Raw genomic sequence first — 16,806 nt, 5'->3', positions numbered from 1 at the left:
GGCCCCATCCAATTCCGCAATCATTTGTGATAAGGTGTGCCACACACGGGGCAAACGTTGTGTTTCATGTATTTTGGAGCAGGTTCGACCGTTTTACCTTGCCTGGCCCCCACATAGTTTTGCAACGCTGCGGCAGTGTACCATACTTTTTCAGAAGCACGTCACGCTGTGGCGTTCACGCTATTGCTGTGACTCGTCGATCGCAAACTTGCACTTCGGAGCAGCAATAATGCATCGAACCATGGAGTGTGCGCCTTCAGTTTGATTTCGTTCGCGCAAGTGCTGTGATGTTTGTTCCCGCCGTGATTTTAGGGGGGTTTATGGGTTGAAGAACTGACGGGTCATAATTTGTATCGCATGCCCTTCATCATATTGCGCAAATGTCGAATGAGGTATTGGTCGGAGGGGTAACATCGCTGATGAGTGAAGACTAAATGGGTTTTTGCAGTACACGTAATGATTGGCATAAGTTTATTTAAAGATGTTTTGCGTTTCTCTCCAAGCCTTGTGTAACGCTGTTGGTGCATCTCGTAGTGGAAGTGTTGTCGCGTGTAAGTAAGACTGCGTGAGCCTGCTGCAAAAGCAATGACGGGCAAGCGTCTTTGCACTGGAAGTTGTCGCGGAGCGGTTATGTCGCGTACGAGCTCTGCAGCACGCCGCCTTTAAGTAACGACTATAAAGGAATGAATAAGTTCTTGCAGCATACGTTTTATCGTATAGCGCTCATGTAAGTCTTTGGAGAAGAGGTAATGCCGGGCATAATTCTGCCGAGCTTTTGCTGCAGAAGTTATATCGCGTATATCTTGTCACACTGCTCCCGTCCGCAGTTTTTTCCTGAGCGCCAAAGTCGTGATACCCCTCACGCACGCGCTGCCGAGCTGGCGCGCCTCATACCGCGCTCCCAAAGGCAGCGAACACGCGGCACCAGGCGTATCACGTATTCGGCAATACCAAGCAGACGCTGGCCTGCTGCTCGACTGCGCCACTTTCGCAGTCCACTGCTGCAGCTGTTCCGCGCGCCGCGGCTTGCTCAGGCCCAGAGGCGCTTCGGTACGCTTCCGCCGCTGCAGCCCACACGGGGTCGGCTGGAGCCGTTCGCCGCGGCGCCCCGCCTCGGCGGGCTCATCCGGCAGGATCACCCAGATCGGTACAAAATATGTATTTGGGCGAGAGCCGCACAATCGGCAGGATGATACACGATGGTAGAGTCGCGGAGCGCGTCTCGCTGGCGGGGGACGGGTCGCCCGGCCCCGGACGCGCAGGCCTGCCGTGGTATAACCGTCCGGGAACGAGGAAGCCGGCCCCCGCCGGCCGCGCGGTAACACACACCCACACGGCGCCCTGACTGAGGCGGGCAGACGCTCACCACGCACACGCACACACACACACACACACGCATACACGGTGGCAGAGCAGTCCTGTAATGCATGCGCGTACGCCGACGTACAAACCACAATATAACGAATATAATAGCTGGTCGGGACCATCTGCTCCAGCGACCTGATCCCTCGGCACTATCACATGACTAACATCCCCATCGGCACGAAACGGATGACTGATGAGATACAAATGACGGGTGTGGCCTTCGCCACGTGCTTACATGCCCATTCCACCCATACCACCCATGCCACCCATGCCGCCCATGCCGCCCATGCCTCCCATGGCGTCGGCCTTGTCCTCCTTGGGCATCTCGCAGACGACGGCCTCCGCCGTGGTGAGCAGAGAGGCGACGCCGGCCGCGTCCGTCAGCGCCGTGCGCACCACCTGGCGGGAGCGGGCAGAGTCAGGGCCGCCGCGGCACGGCCAGCGCCGGCCGGCCACCCGTCAGCCCGCCCGTCGGACCCACGGCCCGCCAGCCGGCCACGACCGCGGGCGTCCCGTGAGATCCGGCAGCGGGGACACCATCAGCACGGCCGCGACACGCTCCAGAGCCACCCGGCGCCCTCAGCTCCCGCGCCGCCCCCGCGGCGGGGCGCGTCACGCCCAAACCTCACCTTGGTGGGGTCGATGATGCCACGCTCCATCATGTTGACCATCTCGTCGTTGAGCGCGTCGTAGCCGATCTCCGGCGAGGCGTCCTGCACGCGCGCCACCACCACGGCCGCATCCACGCCGGCGTTGGCCGCGATCGTCTGCAGCGGCATGCGCAGCGCGCGCCGCACCAGCTCCACGCCTGCCGCAGGGGGAGGGTCGCGCCTGTCACCACCGGGAGGGGCTGCGCGGCAGCGAGCCGGCCGCCGTCGGGCCGCGGTCGAGCGCCTGTCGTGGCGCGGTGCGGGACGCGGCCGCCGGGTGTGCCGGGCGGCGGCCCCGCACCGGCCCCCTCTCTGTACCTCCGCCAGTCACCCGACGCCTCCACGGAGCGGAGCGGCGGGGGCGTTGGGGAGGATGTGGTGCCGGCGACCGACCACGCCGGCGTCCGTAACTAATGAACTAGTCGCCATTTTACCGATGACATGATTCGCCCACTGACGACACACACGACACATCCGTTCAGTCAACCACGTCAGCGGTTCGGCGCTGGCGCGCGTCACCGGCCACCGCCAGCGCGCCGGCGGCACGCACCGGTCTTCTGGTCGTCGTTGGCGAGCTGGAGGCCGCTGAGCGAGCTGGCGGAGCGCAGCAGAGCCACGCCGCCGCCCGGCACGATGCCCTCCTCGACGGCGGCGCGCGTGGCGTTCAGCGCGTCCGTCACGCGGTCCTTCTTCTCGTTCACCTCCACCTGCCGACGGCGCGCGGGCACGGTCCAAGGTCAGCACCAGAGCACTGGCGACCACCGCGGAAGCACGCAACGCAACCCGCCTATACGCAGGATAAGGAAATTCAGTAAGTGATGACGAACCTACCCTTTCGTCCATTCCATAACGTGTCCAATGATTCAGTAACTAAATAGAGCATGCCACCCACATTCCCGTGACAGGTTCTACACTCTACACTTGTGGATTGTCTGAAGTGCATCTTTAAACACAAAATCGCTGACCCGTGCAGCAGATGTAGTTCTCGTTATCCCAGGCCACAGGTTACCGTGTCACCGAGCGGCCGATCCTGAGAACGTTCCGTTCGCTGTCTCTCCCGCGTTCACCCCGACCGGCGGCGGCGTCTGACCGGCGAGAGCGTTAGGGAGACGCCCCCCCCCCCCCCCCTCCCGCAACACAACGATGCCGCAGGCGAGCGCCACCCTTCCACGACGGGCCTGGCCACGGCGGGCCGTGCCGGACGCACCTCGCTCGAGCCGCCCACTTTGAGCACGCCGACGCCGGCGGCGAGTCTCGCCAGCCGCTCCTGCAGCTTCTCCTTCTCGTACTCGGAGTTGGTCTCCTCGATCTGGTCCTTGAGCTGGTTGCAGCGCTGGTCGATGTCGACCTTGTTGCCCCGGCCCTGCAGGGCGGACACACGACCGCTCAGCACGTGGACCGCGGCAGCCGACAGACGAGGTGTCATCGATCACTACCCCACTCAGAGCACCAGCGCTACGGAACTGCTCAACCACAGCACGGTTACGCCCACAGCTGTCGGTGCCGCGCCAGCCAGGGGCCGCCCCACCGGCAGACCCGGGCAAGGCGGCACCAGTCATGTGCCTCCACGTCCAACCGACGCGGCTGCACGGCGCCGCGCCGGTGAATATGGGAGGACGCGCGCGCCCGGCACACGGCCGCCACCGACCTTGAGCATGAGCGTGTCGTCCTTGGTGACCTGCACCTCGCCGACCTGGCCCAGGTCAGAGATCTGCACGTCCTCGAGCTTGACGGAGGCGGCCTCGTCGCCGAACACGACGCCGCCGGTGGCGATGGCCATGTCCTGCAGCGTGTTCTTGCGGTTGTCGCCGAAGCCGGGCGCCTTGACGGCCACCACCTGGCGGAGCGGGCGGCCGCGTCAGTCGGGGGCGGCGCGGACACACTGCGCGTCACAGGGACCGCCGGCTGCCAGAGATATCACACGGAGCGGTGGACTGGGCGCTGCCCACACGCCGGATAGAGCGGCCGATCACATCCATGTGAAGAGGCGTGGCAAAACAATAACGACAGCGGAAATAGCGTACCGCCGACAGATCACTATGGACTCCGTTGAATGCAGTAGAGCGGTCACCAGGTAGTTTCCTTGAACCCGACAAACACGATCAGCCAGTCGCTAGTTTGACAGGCAGTGAAGTATGTTCGGGCCCACAGCGCTGTCTCAGCTGCATCTCACGCTCCCCAGAACCGCAGGACTCTCCGTGCCGTTACTCCTCTCCCGTACGTCGCCCCCCCCCCCCCCTCCCCCTCTCCTCCCGGTCAGCGCACCGCACCATCGTCTGTCCCACTGTCTGTCTGACCTGGAGGCCGATCTTGAGCCGGTTGACCACGAGCGTAGTGAGCGCCTCGCCGTCCACGTCCTCGGCGACGATCACCAGAGGCTTGCGCGCCTGGTTGGCCATCTCCAGCGTGGGGATTATCTGCTGGATGTTGGAGATCTTCTTCTCGCAGAGCAGCACCAGCGCGTCCTGGTACTCGCACTTGGCGCCTGTCGAGGGGCGGCGCAAGTCAGCGTCGGGTCACCGGCGGGGGCGGGGGCAGTTCGGGGAAGGGCGGGGGCCGAGCGCCGTCGTCTCGCGAACGGCTGTCGGTGCCGCGCCGGCCCGGGGCCGCCCCACCGGCAGACCCGGGCGCGGCGGCACCAGTCATGTGCCTCCACGTCCAACCGACGCGGCTGCGCGGCGCCGCGCCGGTGAATATGGGAGGACGCGTGCGCCGGATAGTGAAATCGCCACGTTCCATGTTGAGTTTTGTGGCGAGCCGGCCAACAGTATGATTTGGTGCTAAACATACTAAGTCATGCAACGTCATCAAGCTATTGTTGACGCATGCGAATATGGTAGATGATGAATAGTTAATTGCTCCTTTCCATAGTGGTGCCATCCAATACACCAGGCACGAATACCGAAGCCCGCCCAACTTGCGCTACCGAAGCTCACCTTTGCTGGAGTTGATGAAGTAGGGGGAAATGTAGCCGCGGTCGAACTTCATGCCCTCGATCACCTCGAGCTCGTCGTGCATGGTCTTGCCGTCCTTGACCGTGATCACGCCGTCGCGGCCCACCTGACGTGGCGCCACAGACAGCCGTCAACGGTCAGCCGCCCACACGGACAGCGCATGCCGCGGCTACGGCGCGCACCGCACCACGCGCTAACAAGCGGAAACACGCGGCCTTTTACCCAGCTAAAACGCTAGATCGCATGACACTCTTATTTCATTCCTCGACGTCAAGACATACGTATAAGATCACACCCAAAAGCCCCCAGGATGAAAGATTTCCGCTGACACCGTCACTCACCTTCTTCATGGCGCTGGAGATGAGGTCGCCGATCTTGTTGTCGCCGTTGGCCGAGATGGAGGCCACCTGGGCGATCTCCTCGGGCGTCGTCACCGCCTTTGACATGGTCTTCAGGTGCGCCACGATCGCCTCCACCGCCAGCATCACGCCTGCCGGAGACGGCGCAGGGGGCCGCGTCACACCAGAGCCGGGCGAACCCTCAGCCGCCGGGCGCCCGCCGGCAGCCACGTGAGAGCGCGTGCAAACACGGAACGCCCGCCGGCTGGGGCTACGCCGCAGTCATGCAGTCATGGATGCGGACGCAGTCATGGATGCGGCCATCAGAACGCCAACCACTCCAAGGAGACACGACTCCCACAATGTCAGGTGCGTGAAATTTTGACGCATATGCCATATACCGCAGAGTGGCAAACGCCAGGCAGAGAGATTGTCGAGTTGCGAAGGTTTGTAAACCTCCCACAGGGGACCAGTAGAGGGGCGGGGGAGGGGTTTCGCGTGAAGTCATGTCCTGCCATGCGAGTCCCGCCCGTCCGGCACACACACGCTGTGCTTGTTTTGTAGCGCCAACCCCGCCTGACTCGGCCGATTACGCGGGCGTTACCGATCAATTCCTATGAAAGCGAGGCCTCTTCAATATTCAGTCGCCCCGTGCCACCCGTCAGCACCCGTTAATACATCAGCACCCGTTAATACATCAGCGCCCATTACATCATCAGCATCAGCACATCATTAACATCAGCACCCGTTAACACAGGCCCGCCCGCAGTGTGCAGCAGATGTAGTTCTCGTTATCCCAGGCCACAGGCTACGGTGTCACCGAGCGGCCGATCCTGAGAACGTTCCGTTCACTGTCTCTCCCGCGTTCACCCCGACCGGCGACGGCGTCTGACCGGTGAGAGCGTTAGGGAGACGGCCCCGTCGGGGTGCGGTGCGGTGCGGTGCGGTGCTGTGCCAAACGCCGGCGACATCGAATCAGCTAGCCCGATCCCCCCTCCCCCTATCTCAGCTGTCGGAGCGCCGACACCTGACACCGCTTGGAAGACATGTCGCTTACAGCGCTTGCGTGGCTTGCTGTTGGCGGCAATGGGCAGCTGACAGGACGATAGAGGGGGGGGGGGGAGGGAGAGAGAGAGAGAGAAGGGGATTGGCACGGCGCCACATCGTGAAAAATTCCTCAGTGCCACTCATTATGTACACCAAAAAGACTTACGGCTCATGTTTTGGAACGAAACGATGTCCGCACTCGAACATCACCCGTTCAACCCGGGGACGCTTTATAGGGATGGTGGGCTAAGGCCTTCACAATACACTACGGTTAGCGATAGTCCAAAAACACCTAATGCAAAACATTCAAACCAAACGTGTCCTAAAAATAGTACTGTTTGTTGTCAACTCGCCAGCGCACGGTCATGCCAAGCACGACTTAGCGACGGGCTCCGAGGGGTCACGGACGATGCATGGTCAGACCGTGATAAAGCCTGGTCCACAGCAATTAATTTGGGTGGAATGCATGCATAACCGCGGCGCCTCCAGGACGAATAGGCAATATCCCTACTTACAGTTAAGTACACCATCATCGCAGCGGTATGCTGTGTCAAAAGCGGCACGGCGCGGCGAGACGAGCCAAGACCCACAGAAGCGGAAATAGCTGCGCAGAAGTTGAAATAATTCCGGCTCTGCATTTCGCTTGGGGGCGAAAGCAGGTTCTAAGACCAGCACTTGTCCTTGCTCCAGAAGTCAGCACGCTACGCGGCATGCAGTGAGGCTGAGGTACACATGCCGTGCCTATGCGTCCGGATAAACCTGGCATTTTCATGAACCTGACATTTTCATAAACATGACATTTTCTGTTACGTAAGCCCCAACTACACAGCTCCAGCAGGCGGCGACGCCGTCGAATGTCCAGACAGCGGACACGTGATCGTCGCCAGCGCCCAACCACGCCGCTGTCTCCAGGGACATGACGGCAGACTGGACTGGACTGGACTGGACTGGACTGGACTGAACTGAACTGAACTGAACTGGATTGAACTGAACTGAACTGGACTGGCATGGCGGAGGGGCCGCTCTCCGACGGTCGTCCGCTTTCAAAGTACACGCACGGTTCTTGGGCGCGGCGCGGCGGCGAGCCGGCCGCACGAGCGTCTGTCGTGGCGCGGTGCGGGACGCGGCCGCCGGGTGTGCCGGGCGGCGGCCACGCACCGGCCCCCTCTCTGTACCTCCGCCGGTCACCCGACGCCTCCACGGAGCGGAGCGGCGGGGGCGTTGGGGAGGATGACCCAGCCGGGTCAACGACCCTTACAACTGACTTCCCCTCATAACTTGCCCCAAGCAACAACCCCAACAAGTCAGTACATCTGAATGCCCGTCTCTGGCCATGACGCCGTGACTCACCTTTGCGGACCTCGGTGGGGTTGGCCCCCTTGCTGATCTTCTCGAAGCCCTCCTTGGCGATGGCGCGCGCCAGCACGGTGGCCGTGGTGGTGCCGTCGCCGGCCTCGTCGTTGGTGTTGTTGGCCACGTCCTGCACCAGCTTGGCGCCGATGTTCTGGAACTTGTCCTTGAGCTCGATGGCCTTGGCCACCGTCACGCCGTCCTTGGTGATCTTGGGCGAGCCCCACGACTGCTCCAGGATCACATTGCGGCCCTGCGCAGCCGGCACGCGGTCCGTCACCGCACTCCCACGCCCACAAGCTGTGACAGCACGCGGCGAACAGCAAAGCACAAGCAAACACCTCAACAGTCACAGCATCTGCACAACCCGTCCAGCCATGTCGCGATAGTAGAGCGGGCGAGCGGCCCGCGCCGCGCACGCCGCCTTTCCGCCCGGACGGTCGACGCGCGCGCGGCCGCGGCGGGCGGGAGCGCCGTACCTTGGGTCCCATGGTGACCGCCACGGCGTCGGCCAGCACGTCCACGCCCTGCAGCATGGTGGCGCGCACGTCGCCGCCGAAGCGCACGTCCTTGGCGTACCAGCGCGTCAGCTGGCGCGCCGCCGCCGACGAGCCGCGCAGCACACCCGGAACGCGGTACATGCTGTGGAGGGGTGGTCGGGGCTCGGTTAGGCGGAGCAGGCACACAGGCGCCCGCGGATCCAGCACAGACGTGTCCGAGGTCTCAAGCCCCGTGGTGGTGGTATGGCAACAGAGACAAAATGAGTAGGAAAACACTCCGGTGTCAATGTGGCGTCGTGATCATGGCATTAAGCTGGCATTTAGCAAGCGTGCACTTGCGGGCACTGGATCCGCTGAGCCATTGGCTGATACTCGTAAACCCACTAAGACAGACTTCGCGCATGAACCTTGCGGGAAAATTTAACACAGACTTCTTGCATGAACCTAGCGGGAAAATTTAACAATTAGCCACTTAAACTACCGCAAGTTCCTAGCACAGCATGCCCAAAATCGGTACACATAATTGTCCTCTTCACCCTCAAGCCGATTGGTCGTTTTTCCATAACATAACAGATAGGGCAGGGGGGGGGGGGACACGGTCGACGGGTTCCCTGCGATTTCCAAACTAAGGGCGCGTTCGGCCAAGGGAAAATTATTCAACGAACAATTATCTCTCCGATGATCATCCGCGGAATCCTCAAGTTCTACTGGGCCGGTCCGGAAATTATACCCCAGATTAGTCTCCCATGCGCCATCCACAGCCAACGGTCATAGCTATGCTTAGCGAAAAAAGATTCTCCGCCTGGACCATGCTCTGAAAATTCTCCATGATTCTCCCTCGCTACGGAAAATGATCTGGGATCATTTTCCATGACGGCAGTGCCGAGCGTCATTCCGGAAGATTTTCCAACATTCCAGATAATTTTCCGAGATTATCTGCCGGCCGAACGCGCCTTAAGACTGTTCGAACCTCGCGGAAGGAACTGAATTGACCACGGTGATATCTCGCAAGTAGTTTTGTGCGACCAAGCCGATAATTGGTCCTAGTACTCTAGGCCCAAACGAAGGAAAAGTGACAACACCATCCCCACCCGCCAATATCAGGGTAAGGGCTATAATGAATCAACCCCCTCTATCGAAGCATTCACCAACTCCCTCAACTGCAGTTTTCCTGCAGACCGCAAATGGGCACTAGACTGGGACCCAGTACGCCCTCTTCCATACAAGACCAAAACTTTACAATGATATGGCCAAGCACAACGGCTTGGTCGTTTTACTTTACTTCAAAACCCAAATATTCAGCCCAATGTTAAGAGTTATATCTGGGCGCCTCTCCCATGACCTTACAAGACGGCCGCCAAAGTAGGACCTCGTTTCAGAGCCTCCGCCACCGCAAAAGCACCCGCCACCACCTCCGAATCAAACGCAGTTTTAACGCCCTAACCATGCAGTCCTGGAAGCGCGCTGTGAGTCTCCCTCTCCCCCACCCCCCTTCCCTTTACATTTGATGCTTAAGACCGGACTTCACCAAAACCCAAGGTTTTGGAAAGGTCCGGCTGCTATGAGGCCAGACCGCAAACGCACATATCCGAACATATTCGGCACAGTGGCAATGTCACAGCAACTGCTTCAGCACGTGTGCCATAAATCCAAGCACTTCAGGCTAAGTTTGGTGCAGGGCCGCAAACAATCATGGTCCAAGGAATTACAGTGCTGGGAAGGTAATCCCACGGCAACCTACAACTACTCTGAAAACACGCATTCGCATAATGGGAAGGTAATCCCACAGCAACCTACTCTGAAAACACGCATTCATGTAACATTACTTTGGAATTCAGCTTAATTTAATTTGGTCTGGGTTTGATGCCACGCCAGCCCGATATTTGGCACACTGGTGTCACACAAGCATCTGGCATAGTGAATGAACTTTTTGGCAGCCCGGCTGAGGAGGGTCTGGGGGCAGAGCCCTCCCATTAGGTTTGATACCAAGAAAACCATGTCACTGAATCCCAGGACACAGATGGCAGATATGCTTGGTGAATGCTTCATACTTCCTCAGCAGTCTAGATGAACTGTATTTGGGACAAAATTCACGCCACACAGGTATTGACAGATGCACAAAATATTTTTGAGTATTTCTAGCACATTCATTCAGCTCTGTGCCACATCATGGCATTAAAAAAGTTTACTGCACCTACCACACACCCAGTTCCAGTCAGCAGATGCATGCATTTGGGGTGCGCTATCAGTTAATTACGTGAGGGTGGCCAAGGTTACAAAAACTCAGCTGAATTCACCCCAATGCCACAAAAGCAAAAAATCACTGCCAGCATCTTATAGTTCCAAAGGGAACCCCACTGCAAAGAACTAGACAGAACAGGATGGGACTGGACAGGGGCACATGAGACAGGACTTGATCAGATGGGATCCAGTGGCACAGGTGGCACCACCACATGACAGATAGAACCCTACCAGTGCTGGATGGAGCATGATGAGCCCCAACAAGACTGGGCAAGACCGACCTGACAAGGTGGCATGGGATTGTAAGGCAGGCAGGCAATGAAACAAGATAAGGCACTGGGGATGGAACAATGAATGACACAGCACACTAACCTGACATGGTGGGATAGAACCCAGTGGCACAGGATGAGACTAGTTAAGGACTGGAAATGAATGGACAAACAAAATGGGGCCAGACCAAACTGGATGATACATGCCACCCGGCCTGGACACTTTCCCCAAACCGTAGCTGACATCACTGGGTTACTGCACATTCCTTACAACTTTCAAGAATACTTACATCCAAGAGCATAGCAGCGCAATATTGGGGGCACCAAAAAGAATGAAGAACAGCTAATCCCATCTAACAGTACCAAGAAACTACCCGAAATGGCTACACTTGCTGCCCAAGGTCTGCACCTGAAGTTTCTTGATCTAAACCAGAAACGAAATAACTCAGGTCTCATTGCAATGCGCAAACTGCTATAGATCAATTATCAGCTTTTCAACAACTGCGGCTGATTTGCAGTCTTGTCCCCTTCGCATGGACAAGTTTGGTCATAAAACACGCTGCTGCACACCACCCTAACTGCCCTATACGTAAACCGGGTGACAGTGCAAGTTCAGGCGAGAGCGGCCGGCGCCCGACGAGGCCGTTCCTTTTCGTGACATCTTCCATTTCCAACAGGTACCAAACACCAGAAAGGTATAAGCACAGTACCCACCTTAAATGTGGAAGGGTTTTCCAAAGACAAATCCGAATACTTTCACTCCAACAACCTCCAACGTCCTCCTCCCTCACACGTGGATCAGAAAAAGACAACCACGTTCTGGAGCATTCCGGAAGCCGGTTAGAGATGGGCCGAGCGTTCTGACTCAATGTTAACTGAAGGGGTATTGTATTGCTAGCGTGATGCTGGACACGTTCTTTTCTTTTCTCAGTGCTAAAAATCGATACTACATTGTTTTTGATTAAAATTATTTCGTATACAAATATCTAAGCGCACCGAGAAAAGCTTAGACATTTCATCATTCGCATGGCATGCAGCATGCATAAAGAAATATTCGGTTCTTCAAATCTTCTTCCAACTATTTTTCACCTCTATATTTTGCAGGTACTTCATCGTGTTATGCTTTTCCTTTGTGAAAAAGTGGTCATTTTTATGACGTCAATGTAAAATATTTCTTACTGCAACCTATTTTAAACCATTTAAACATATTATTTTCCTTAGTGCAACTGAAATATATTTGTTTAACATGCATATGAATTAAAAAACTCTATTTATTTTCAAAATAATTATTAAACGTAAAATAATGTGATTACATAACTTTCCATATAGGAAACGACACATTGCCGCGACGCATTTTCGACACATTTGCTTCGATCAGTTCACGCATGTGGTAGAGGAACTGCCACACCGGCTTCGAAAACGGGAAGTCTCGAGAGAGGTGTCTGTTGCGCTTTAGGATAAGCTCAGCTCGCTGCCGCAAAGATGGTAAGAATGTGGCATTTTCGTGGTGGAAGTCTAACTGACTGCATAAAGTGCACTCGTAGGTCGAGGGTCTTCAACCAACGGGCAGGGGAGTCTGCAATGTGAATGGTTGGCCATTATCACCGCGTTTCTGTGAATTATGTCATACCAATCAAGCATTTGGCATAGCCTATGCAGTGGGCCAATCACTACTGACTTGTGCTTTGTAGTGGCTTATCACATGCTTCCTTCACCAATATTGGCCAGTCACGCACATGAGGCGAAGGGTCTTTCATGGTAGGTATCAGTTATTAGTTAATTCCGCGAGTAATCCATCCACTGTGCTGGATGTCTATACAATATGACTTTGCTGATTGTTGTGTGTGCTGAACTCAGACCAAGTCTAATAGTGCTTGTCTGGGGAAAAATTGTTTTGTGTGTACTTTTACATGGAATGACCTTTGTAGTGGCATAATTCCTTGACACATTTTTTTTGTATGCAGTGGATCAGGTTGCAGCTAACTAATGAACTTCAGTGAATGTAGAGAAGTTGTTCTCCCATATAGCTTACATTTAGGTGCCAGTTAGTGCTGTTAGATTTTGCTAAGCAATGCTGGTGTTGAATACATTGAGCCCACTATCCATTATCACTTCAAATGTTTTGCTGCTAGGGTTTTTAGGTAGAGGGGTTCACTGTCTTGTTGTAGCAGTATTGACTATCTGCAGTACCAAACTTTTACCATGTTGTCAATGATTTGACAAAGTGCAGGCTGAGATGTCATTTAAGTGAAATAGCATGCAAGGTCATTCATGTTTAGGCCATATGCAATTGATATGGGGTGTAAGCAGAGAATTTCTTCCTCAGGCATTTTCGGTATTTTCTTTAAGAGCTGGAATGCCAGAAGGCAGTTTACTAGTGGAATGATGAAATACTGGTTAGAATTATTGGACTCATGTGGCTGTCAACAGTGCTTCGCATGTTGCTGGATCAGATGCTACTGGTGCCTGTGTTGAACCATGTATTTTGGTGCATAATCACATTTAGCCTACTGGATTGGGCCAATAGGCCTGTCTTGGAGCTATCTACCTCCTTGCTGAGGCTGCTTGATGGGGTCCAATGTCTAAAAAAACAATAGAGTCCTGTCAATACATATTTCTCAATAGGCTATAGTAAAGTAGGACACTATCAACAAATAATCTCAGTTGTCAGATGGGGTCCCCAGATGCAAATCAATTTGGTGGCAACATTGTTAGTTGAAATCCAAGCTGTCAGACTTACTCCTACCTCAGTCTTGGAATGGCCACGTCAGGTTAGTGGATACCACTCACCTGCACATCAGACCTTCCACAAACTGACAGTGACCTGCTTATTCAATTTGTATTGCCTGGGACAGCTACAAACTGGTGTGCTGCAGGTCTGGCAAAAAGCTTCATCCATGATTGGTATTCAATATCTTTAATTTTTTAACTTTATGTGGGATCTAATGACATGGTGTGGATACCAGCATATTTCTAGCTGCATAGGTAGCTGGTTATAACATTGGTACTAGCATTTACTGGATTCGTACATGCATGTCTGCAGGATGCTTCTTGTAAAGGCCTCATTCTCTTTTTCAGTCCGGTGCCCTGAAGAGGTTTATCCCTATGTTTGACCGTGTACTGCTGCAGCGGGCAGAGGCCATCACCAAAACCAAGGGTGGCATCGTGATCCCAGAGAAGGCGCAGCAGAAGGTGTCTGAGGCCACTGTGGTCGCAGTTGGTCCTGGCTTCAGGACAGACGTGAGTGCATGCAGCTACAGGCTTGAACAATTGAGTGTAATGATGATTGAGGTTAGAGGTACACAGACATTATTATTTGTGTAAACAGAGTGGAATGAAAAGCCAAGAAGTCCATTGAACTCCAGCAGACGAAATACAAAACTGCATGAGAAATATGGGCACAATATGACCAAGGTAGTCATTGTGCCCTAAAGTCCAAATCATCATCATCATCACTTCATGAGCAATCATTTTCCATCACTAATACTGTCCATTGTGTGCCTCTGGCTGGCTGTGGTGTGGTATGTTGCCTGCATCTTACGATGGCTTAGCGCTGTGAGGTGACTTCCGGCCCTTGCTCTGAAGTGCCTTCCATAACATGGGGTGACTTGTGTTTGATGCGTTGAGGTGCGATCTGTGCGGCGCCCTGACACGTTACCTGTGCCACGCACAGGAGGGCAAGACCGTGGCGCCTACGGTCAGCGTCGGCGACCGAGTGCTGCTGCCAGAGTTCGGCGGCACAAAGGTGACGCTGGACGACACCGACTACGTGCTCATGCGAGACTCGGACCTGCTCGGCAAGTTCACCTCTTGAGCGACCGGCACCTGACCGGGGGTCACCACGCGCACGGGCGCCCCGACCGCCGCGCGCGCCCGCTAGCCAAGCCACTGTCTGGGCGCGTGCGGCGGTCTCAGCAGCGTGCGGCGGCCGGGCAGAGCGCCGCGGCTGCTCGGTCGTCGGGGCGGCCGAGTCTCATCATGTATTCGCCCGTAGGTGGGGTAGGAGCATTGTGTAGCGACTCTAAGGCGTAAGCCGTTTATGTCAAGTGTATGGGATCCTCTGCGGATGTCACAGTCAGGAGTGGTCCGTTTATTTTGTAATATATATGAAATGTGTCGCATCGGCGTTTTCTTCCGTCCTGCGTCCGGAATCGATTTCGGTGTAGCTCCACCTGCCGGAACAGCGGGATTGGGAGCAGCTGGTCTTGCGTCCCGCGACAAAAGAATGGCTCCACTCGTAACTCTTAGAACAGCACAGTGTAATGTGCAGCTGGTGCAATTCAGTGGGGTCATACAGACGGTCAAAATACCTTTTTTGTAGCTATGGCTTTTATTAAATATGAACTGCGGAGTGCGACATTTTTTTCGTGCACGAGCAATGACGTCCACGGCATCGGCTGGCAACCTGTAACCCACGGCGTCTGTTGACTTGTAACGTTTATAGCGTGCGTGATAAATGAACCCAGCGGCGTGGCTTGTGTTGCTTCAGAAACGCTTATGGATGCCGGTATGCGGATTTAGTTTAAGTTCGCGAAATCAGAGGCCTCGATTTTGAAGCATTGTCGCCGCTGGCGACATTTATATGGAGTAAATTTAGCTGTAGGTGTAAATTGCGGCTGCCCCGTTTGTGCCAGCGTCGCATCCGCTTTTGCGACGTATACATTGCTGTCTTTACAGCAAATGTTGAGCTGTTCACTGCAACGGTGCGTTGGTTTTCAAAACCGTAAACGTGTTTGTGAAGCCTCAGAAAAAGGATCTTTTTCAACACGTTCAGACTGCATTGGTCGAAGCGGCTGATGCAGTTAGTGGTAAAGGGGAGACTGCTCAACAGCTTCCCCACGACCCTGTTGCGGCCGACACCTCGTAAACATCCGTAGCGGAATGGTTATACTCGCCTCCCGGTTGATGTTGATCCGCAGTCGTCCGCGGGTTAGCTGACACAGTCATCCCGGTGCGAGCTCTGCCAACCGACGTGGTGGGATCAGATATGGTTGTGATGATTTGAAACCTGACTTCATCTCTGTGACCCGAGACCGCCCGCGGTAACTGGCTGGGCCGACCGGCCGACCGGCGGCACGAGAGATGTGGTGAGGAGGACATGTGGAGTGGACACATCGGGCGTGTACGCCAATAAACCTATCATGGCGCGGTCGGCAGGACTAGGCCTGAGCCTGTTCCGGCCGCTCGGGCATTGCTGTAAAATTGTACAAGGCCTCATTATCAGTCAATCCAGCACAGACGGCGGTGGAGCAGCCGATTGCCCTGCTGAGACAGCAAATGGAGGTAGCGGCTCTGGACCGGCAGGAAGCCCGGGAGAAAGAAGAGCGATTAACGAAACGCCTCCTAACGCTGTCCACGCCTGTCCTCGCAAAATCACCAGGTCCGCACCGCTGCACAGGGTGAAGGAGAGCCACCAGCACGCATTGGAGGCTGTTTGTCAGCGGCTCTAGCATCCGCTCACCACCCATCATTAGGCGCATCTCTGCGAGAATTGTCTGCGCGGGAAGAAAATTGAATGGTGGCTTTAAGCTGAAGTGAGTGGCCAGCCCACCTTTGGAGGAAGAAAAGACGGGACTGATCGCACTTCTCGATGACGACTTGATGAGGCTCGTGAAATGTTCACTGGGTGTTGACCTGATCAATGCAACCGCCACCACTGATGTCATTGTCGACAGGATCGGTGAGCGCTAACATAAATAGAGAAACCATCTCGGATCGCCGCGAATTCTTTTTGCGGTCGCAAGAGCCTGATGGGAGACCTTTCAATGATTTACTGATTGCAGTCAAAGAGATCCACAAATTTTGCCATTTCTGTGACCGTTGCCAAGACACCAATCGCACTGGCATATTCAGGACCGGTGACTGGACTCAGCTCCGGTATCGGGAGTCCATGACAGACGACCATTGCTGATGAGATTCTCGACGATGGCAGGAATCTGCGGCGTCTTGTGAGACGTGGGATCTGATGATACATCAGACACCATGATGCGATACTGCGCATGGTCGCTCCGATAGCGTCTCACCTCTCCGCCGCACCGGCGTTCCGAGACGTCCCGTGGACTCTCACTTCTCCCGGCGGCTGCTGTAGAACG

General features: G+C 55.6%; 2 protein-coding genes across 2 annotated transcripts; one reads left to right on the top strand and one right to left on the bottom strand.

The window, feature by feature from the left end:
* Positions 1–1,143: 1,143 nt before the first annotated feature.
* Positions 1,144–11,539, bottom strand: LOC119109488 (heat shock protein 60A). The gene is made up of 11 exons (XM_037233113.1): positions 11,429–11,539; positions 8,184–8,346; positions 7,705–7,957; positions 5,311–5,459; positions 4,952–5,075; positions 4,313–4,500; positions 3,664–3,852; positions 3,223–3,378; positions 2,566–2,722; positions 1,995–2,173; positions 1,144–1,764 (listed from the first exon to the last, which is right to left on the bottom strand). Exons 2-11 carry the CDS (start codon positions 8,343–8,345, stop codon positions 1,597–1,599), a joined length of 1,725 nt encoding a protein of 574 aa, XP_037089008.1. The 5' UTR covers position 8,346; positions 11,429–11,539; the 3' UTR covers positions 1,144–1,596.
* A 528-nt stretch (positions 11,540–12,067) lies between these two features.
* Positions 12,068–14,833, top strand: LOC119110569 (10 kDa heat shock protein, mitochondrial). The gene is made up of 3 exons (XM_037234445.1): positions 12,068–12,199; positions 13,793–13,954; positions 14,388–14,833. The coding sequence occupies exons 1-3, from the start codon at positions 12,197–12,199 to the stop codon at positions 14,526–14,528; spliced, it is 306 nt and encodes a 101-aa protein (XP_037090340.1). The 5' UTR covers positions 12,068–12,196; the 3' UTR covers positions 14,529–14,833.
* Positions 14,834–16,806: the final 1,973 nt, after the last annotated feature.

Source organism: Pollicipes pollicipes, unplaced genomic scaffold (genome assembly GCF_011947565.3).
Source record: "Pollicipes pollicipes isolate AB1234 unplaced genomic scaffold, Ppol_2.1 Scaffold_7231;HRSCAF=8579_pilon_pilon_pilon, whole genome shotgun sequence".
Taxonomy (NCBI): domain Eukaryota; kingdom Metazoa; phylum Arthropoda; class Thecostraca; order Pollicipedomorpha; family Pollicipedidae; genus Pollicipes; species Pollicipes pollicipes.
This window is presented reverse-complemented; position numbering and strand designations above follow the sequence as displayed.